General features: G+C 41.8%; 1 protein-coding gene across 1 annotated transcript in view; it reads left to right on the forward strand.

Moving 5' to 3' along the window:
• The window catches only part of Drosha (drosha ribonuclease III), a 137,119-nt gene that overhangs the window by 36,479 nt on the left and 93,074 nt on the right, over positions 1-7,566 (forward strand). Inside the window, exons 11-12 of the mRNA XM_008835690.3 lie at positions 4,328-4,414; positions 5,342-5,428. Coding sequence (XP_008833912.1) covers positions 4,328-4,414; positions 5,342-5,428 — 174 coding nt within the window. The remainder of the gene's footprint in view (positions 1-4,327; positions 4,415-5,341; positions 5,429-7,566) is intronic.

Here is a 7,566-nt window from a genome sequence, read left to right on the forward strand (position 1 = left end):
GACTGAGAAATGACCATTGGGTACACCTTAGGTAGATTCACTAAGCCAGGCCGTGGCCAAGATTCCATGTAACTTTGGTTTCATTTTGTCTATTCTTTCTGAGGTGCAAGGATGGCACGTCCAGTCTCCATGTACCAATGATCATTCAGTTACTGTGTCGGGGACTTGTTGAACTATCTGATTTTCTCCTTTTTTCTGTGTACAGTATCTGGAGTAAATGGCCATAAACACTTTGAGAAAAGATTTGCATGTTACAATGTATAATATCCTTTCTCCTAGAATCTGGTCACCTCTGCAGCCAGTGGGTTTCAGTATAAAATCCTTGATCAGACTTGGAACTGGGCAGGGGATAATGTGACTATTCACCTACCTTTAGCCTCTTGCTTATCTATTCTTCATTTTTTCTGTTTGTACAGACTGCATAGTACTTTTGTTGATTCCCCACTTACTTTTTACTTAGGGACAGCATGTTCTGTTAACTATTTCCATCACTGAGACCCTTTGCCTGGTGCTTTGACTTTATTGGTCATAATGATAATTATGTGATATGCCTTCTAGTAGTTTAGCCCTAGCACTTGGTCTCTCTTTTTTCCGATTTTACCATTCCTGTTGGTCTTTATAGACTCTCCTCTTTGATTAGTCTTGGCTGGTGGAGGAGGCTACCTCTGATCTTGGTGATGCGCTGTTCCTCCCTAGCATAGTTCTATCGGTGTGTCCTCTGGGGATTATCTGTATATTTTCTAATTGGAGATAACTCCCTCCATTCCAGCATGCTTACTGCTTTCCTTCAGTATCTGGATGGGTGCCTCTAGAATTTCAACATCACTTAGGTGGGCCATTGCTTTTTAGAGCTACCATTATAAGGAGTTGCTAATTACCTCTTGATGGTTTCCTGAGTTCTCCAAAGTCAATATACTCTTCTTTAAACTGAATCATGTCCCTCACCTGATCTTTGCAGATTCCCCTGGCTGCTGGTACATGCCAATTACAATTATTTCTTGTAGCTCCTTTGGGAAGTAAACTTTCTTCAAAGCAGCTATTCAGCTGGGTGATGCTAAGAAATAATTCTGATTCTAGGTCTCTTGCCAAGGAAGCAGATTGATTGGGTACTGTGTGGGGTGGGGTGTAGGGTGGGCATTGGTGCCTTACAGGATCTTCCATTGTTTTTTGATACAGGTGAGTGATTGGTCTTAACAGGGAGGGATGTGCCATATCTGCAGAGTCAGAAGGTTCAGAGGAGTCTGGGGAGTTAAAACCTAAATGTCCATATCCCAGGTTTCCAGGGCCCTGACCTTGGCATAACAGACCTTCCTTGGCTGTCATTTGTCCTTGAAGTATGGCTGTTTTCACAGGTAAGCCCTGGCTTGTTCCTGGCTTTCTCTGATGTCTCACTGCAAGTGATGGGAGGTTCTTTTTATGCCTTCAAGAAGATCTCTGGCTTTCACATCTGCCTTCCAATTGCCCTTTATTCTCCACTGGTACATTTCTGTAAGGCAGTGGTTCTCTCAGTGAAGTCTTCTGATTAGTTTTGTCTTAATATGGAGCTTGTTGGAATTGTATGTTGTCACCCTTCTCAGCTACCAGGGAGAGAGTACTCTGAGAGTACTTTAATAAGCCCCCCAGATGATTCTAGGCAGACCAAGGATTGAGGACTGTGGTAGAGAATATGGTATTTAGCAATTGTCATCCATTCCAAGAGGTCCATGGCCCTTATTCTTGTAGGTACCATTTCTTCTATAGTTCACAATACTTAGTATATTGCCCCAGTTTCCAGTGGTATGGCCTCCCAATTCTCAGTGCTTGAAAATTTTAATTATCTGGCCACCTGGTTTCAGGGATTGTATAAACCACGGCTACTACCAGTGATAGAGTCTTCCTTACTAGTTGGATGGTAAGTGCTTCAGCTCCAGAATGCCGTCTTTGTTCTTAGCTTGCTTGTTCTTGGTACTACTTGCTACATGTCAGGTTCTCTAGATGCAGAGCTAAGGTGTCTCAGATGTAGGGTTGGTGTGATGCAGCCCAGCTTGGGATTTCAGGATGGCCCCTCAGCACAAATGCAGTTTTCTTAAACCTTTGAGCAATCATTTCAAAGAAGAGCTTAAACTCCCTTTATGAAGAAATACTTGATATCTGCCTTAGGTACAAGAAAGAAGGAAGGATCTCTCAAATTCTGAGAACAGTTTCAGATGGGGACTCTTCTGGTCAGTCATTTGTCTGGTGACCATCTGACCTATAGTAGTTATGTGTTTTGTAAGAGGGTTGCTAGGATAAATGCCTGAGCCTTGGGTGGTGCCTAAGGTTCATTTGTGATGTGAATTGGACTGCAAGGGAATTGTCACTCTTAGGGAAGCTGGCTATCTGGGACTGCCTGAGAGTACTGAATATGATAGTTGGAGACAAGGAGGAGATTCTTAGAAGCAAGTGAGTCATCACACTCAGTTCTGTGGGAGACTCAGGAGAGTGAATGGTGACTGGCCCTGACAGAAAATTTGGTGAAGCCATACAGAATGTTCCACGGTTGACTTGGTGGTTTGATTCTGCTTTTTGACCTGTTTCTGCTTCTACATACACCTTGTGTTCCTACTTTGGAAATTACTACCAGGCACAACCTGCCAAAATGGTTCTTAAGACAATTCTATTCTCCCAATTGTGGGTCAGACTCTGTCAGAGAATGGTCTGGATGCTGTTGGAAGGTGGGAGTATGCCCTTGGTTTGAAGAGCTGACTGCCAGGTGGTGTGTCTCTAGTTCCTGTTGTGTAGAAGTATCACTGGTTCTGAAGAGTCCTAGCATCATGATGCTATGGAACAAGAAGGCTAAGGAAAAAATCTGCAAATTGTACATTTATTGTTGTCTGTCAATGGGAGACTTAGAAGAGTAGCTTCTGATGGACTGCAGGAATCATCACCAAATCCTACCCCAACTCATCATTGCCTGTACTCCTGCTAAGACAGTATGACCTCTCATAGAATGCCACCCTCTAGGATGCCTGCTGGGGGCTATTGGTAGGAGCTCCTGGGTAGTAGGTCTAGGTCTCCCAGACTCACCTCAGTTGCATCTGCTTAGCTGATCAGGAACCCTGTGAGCTGTGGAGTGTTGATGCTGAGTGAGGCACTGTCAGTCACCATTTGGGACAAGTTAGGAAGCAGCTGCCACATCCACCTTTAGCTCAGATGAAAAAGTTCATCCTAGATACCACTGAGTCCCCAAAGAGGCACACCTCTCTATGGGTGCCTTGCTCAAGGACCTGATGCAGGGATCAGAAGGCACTGCTTGTTCCTAGCAGGATGTGGTTTGTAACTCACAGGCCAAAAAATATAATAGCTGTAGTCAACTCCAAAACTGGTAAGAATGTTATTGCAAAGCCCATTAGGTTTGTCCTGGAAGGGCATATGCACATATTCCTATACTCTGCTGCCAGTAGCTTTTTGTGGCATGGTGAGTAGCATATTCTAGCATGAGCCTCCTACCATTAAGGGCTTAAAGTAGTGATGTAAAGTTGAGGAAGGAAGAGAGCTACTAAAGCATTTAGGCATGCTCCAGTGGCTGTTAGTAACTGCCATCTCCATGGCCCAAGAGCACCATTGGAAAAGTCCTGATCAGGCCACCCTGGAATCAGATGTTTTACAGTTATTTTTAAGACACCCCCCTCCCTACTGGCTAAACATCTGTGGATCTGATAGCATAACTTCTGAAGTTAATCAGACTCTGTAGGGTCTTACTGCTCTGGAAAAAAAGACCAAAGTATAACCATCCAACCAAGTGTTCACAGCAACAGCAGGCCAATCACCAATGGGAAGAGACCCAGTCCAGCTGTTTGCAGTGTGAATAGAGCAACCTCTACTGGTAGTTATGCCAAATGGGGCTCCCACATTGGCTCCTCTGGCAGGTCTCATGCATTCTTCCATACCCTCCTGGACTTCCATACCCTACTTGGACTGAATAGCACCAGATTATGCCAGTAACAGGGTCCTGCTGTATGCTCTGGGGATCCAGCTGTTGTCTCTCTGGCATCCCACTGATGACAGTCACCCATTCACTGAGATCACATGGTGGAGAACACCACCTACACTGATGGTCTTACTGAACACTGGGCCACAGGATACTCTGATCCCCACTTCACCAGTGCATACAGGTTAAGGTTGAGAACTGGTGTCTGGCCACATCTGTTTATTGATTTAGTTAATATATGGTAAAGTGAATAGTTTTTTTTCCTACCAATCTGTGATGGAGCATACATAAAAGCAGTTGTCAGATGTGAATATGACAGAACAGTTAATTTTAAAAGAAAACTATTTTGCTTTATCTATTTTCATTTTGTTCCTCTAGGCAATCAAGCCCTGTCGTCCTATGACCAACAATGCTGGACGACTCTTCCACTATCGGATCACCGTCTCCCCTCCTACCAACTTTTTGGTAAGTTTCTATTAAAATCACATATAACCTAGGATGACCTGGAACGCAACTATTTGCCCAGGCTGGCCTCTAGCTTACAGCATTTCTCCTGCCTCAGCCTCCAGAGTGCTGGGATTATAAGCATGAGTTGCCATTCTGGGCTTTGATTCAGTTCTTACATGGTCTTTATTATAAAAATCTTTATGTTGATTAAATTGACCTTTATCATAATGATGTTTATTTCAGCTTCTCTCCTCACTATATTATTGTGTTGGTACCACACAATAGCCAGTTTTATAGCAGCCAGTGAATTAAGGAACTATGCATTGAAGTGATGGAGTGGAAGCGTAAAGTAGGGTATTTCCACATCTTTATTGTCTTGTGAACCAAACCAGAAAATCTGTTGTTTATTTCTGACAAAAATTTATGAAAATATAATGTATAACAGTATTATGATAATAAATGGAGCTGCAGGGTCGAGCTGGATTGTGAGGCCTTCAGGGTCTTCTGATCTTTCCAAAGTGATGAGCAGCCTTTCCTAACTGTGCGTTGCTGTGCTATTATCTTGTTCCTATTAGGACTTCTGTTTGCTCAGAAATCCAGTAGTAAGACTAGAACTGGTAGTGTTGTGGATCAAAGGAACTTAATTCCTAGAAAATGAAGTTATACATAGCCTTTCATTTTTCTTTATGGTACATATAATGAGCAACATTGATTATTTTAATAGATAAATATTACACTTACTATCCGAGGTGAGAGAATTTCATTCAGTCAGAGGATTCTATTTAAAGTTATTCTTTTGGGTAAATTTTCGGATATTTTGAAAAATGTTAAGTCTATAAAGTTGCTTTTATTTCTGCTTTTGGTAACTTGGTGTACAGGTGTGCTTCGGCACATGCAAATCATGTCATTTAGTAAATCCCGTGTTGTGTTCTTGCTTACTTTTAGACCGACAGGCCAACAGTTATAGAATATGATGATCATGAGTATATCTTTGAAGGATTTTCCATGTTTGCACATGCCCCACTGACCAATGTGAGTATGTTCCAGGTGGCTCCTTTCCCTTCCTTTGACCGCCTTCCTTCCCTGCCTTTCCTTTATCATTCCTTCCTCCAAATCAAAGCACATCCCTTTCCTTTTTTTATGGCATTACTCTGCATCCCACTGCCTGAGCTGTAGGAAGTTGGCAGCACTGTGGTTAGGTGGGGCTGTGAATCCGTGCTAATGAGTTACAGGTTTGGGCCACATTAAATGGTGTACATTTTGAGAGTGAAAGATTTTCAAGGAGGATAAACTGTGGAGTAACGTGTTAAAACTATTTTGGGTTGGTTGTCCTTCAAAAGAAAGTTGGAAAGTTTTAAGGAATAAAATATCTCTGAGCAAAGGAAAGAAGCAGGACTTGCTCAGGACACCTGGAGCCTGAGCTAACTTCACACAGCTTTCTGCTTTTGAATCCTAAGACTATGTCTGCTTTCTGAGACATGGTCTGACATCAAGATTCATGTTATTTATATGGGTATTAGATTAGGGAAGCTTTTCTGGGAATCAGTTCAAATGGAAGTTCTGTATCTGGGTGTTGAAATCTTTCCGCTTCAAAGCTGGCAGCCTTGAGAATTGCCCTGCTTATCATTCCATCTTTGAGTTGGACAGTGAGTTGGATGCAGCTGTGCTGGAGAGAGCATAGCAGTGCATTTTTGTTTCTGTGTTTGACTGTTTTGCTTGCATGTATGTAAGTGCACCATATGCAGGCAATGCCTACAGTCAGAAGAGGGTATAGGATCCCCTGGAACTGGAGTTATAAACGGTTGTTAGCTACCATGTGGGTGCTGGGAACAGAACCTGGGTCCTGCAAGAGTATTCAGTGCTCTTAACTGCTGGGCACTCTCTCCATCCCGACTTTGTTTTTTGAGACAGTGTCTTACTATGTACTCCAAGTGAGACTTAAACTTACTATTAGGGATTTTTTTAGAGGGGTTTTAAGTTCACCGCAAGAGTAGAAAAAAGGACTTTGAAAAAGTATTTTATTTATTATTTTTATTTTATGTGTATGCGTGTATTGCCTGCATGTAGATAAGTGCACCCGTGTCGTGCAATGCCTGCAAAGGACAGAAGAGGCTGTCAGATCCCTGGAACTGGAGTTACAGACAGTTGTTAGCTGCTATGTGGGTGCTGGGATTTGAATCTGAGACCCAGGTCTTCTGCAAGAACAACCAGTGTTCTTAACTGCTGAGCCATCTCTCCAGCCCCAAAAGGACTTTTTAAAAAAAAGATAATCTTTAAAAACTTTCCCAGAACAAAGTTTGGCACTGAGAAGTGGTCAGTGTTAAATTAGTAAGTTTTTATCATCATGAAAAGTAAGACCAAAAAAAAAAAAATCCCTGACCTTGGCATATACTGTATATGTTGAATTTCTTAAAACTTGAGGATTTTAGTCTATGATGAGGAGCCCTGTCATTTATATGAGAGATGTTGATAATAATCAATTGAGTTTTAAGTTGAGCATTCTGCGGTTCATAGAAATTAGAGTCAACCTCTTGAATTTGAAATAGGCTTCCAAAAAGCTTTTTAAATTGCTTCACTGATCTGATTCACTTCTTGTAGACAGAACACATGAGTAAGAAGGGCATGCCGATGATAGTAACGGTAGGCTCTTGACCAGGACTGCTCTGGCAGGTAATCTTAAGGTCTTGAAGTGGTTTGAAAGCTTTGTTGGCTAGTATATAGCAATTTTATTTTTTCATGTAGTACATTTGTTTTTTTTGTTTTGCTTTGTTTTGTTTTTAATTTAAAAAATAATTTTTTTAGAAGAAGCATTTCATTACAGCTTTAACATACTCAATAACAGTCTCCAGAGCAAAAGGCTGCCGACAACACAGAGGATAGTAGCAGAGATATCAGAGTATAAGGGCTCTAGTGGTGGGGAGGGAGGCTATGGGAGGGTGCCATCTGGGAAGTAGATGTATAGTTGAATAAGATGGTTTGGGATGTTCTGTGTGATACACACACACACACACACACACACACAAATCAACAAATTTTAAAAAATGAAGTATATTTGAGGAGTAAGTATAAAAATTTACGTCACATTAATTAGTAGAGGTGATAAACATTACCATTGAAATCTACCCGATGACTTTACATCTATACTCAGGTGCCAAGGATCTGAGTCTAAC

The sequence above is a fragment of the Nannospalax galili genome, unplaced genomic scaffold (assembly GCF_000622305.1).
Source record: "Nannospalax galili isolate Female #2095 unplaced genomic scaffold, S.galili_v1.0 scaffold150, whole genome shotgun sequence".
NCBI classification, from domain to species: Eukaryota; Metazoa; Chordata; class Mammalia; order Rodentia; family Spalacidae; genus Nannospalax; species Nannospalax galili.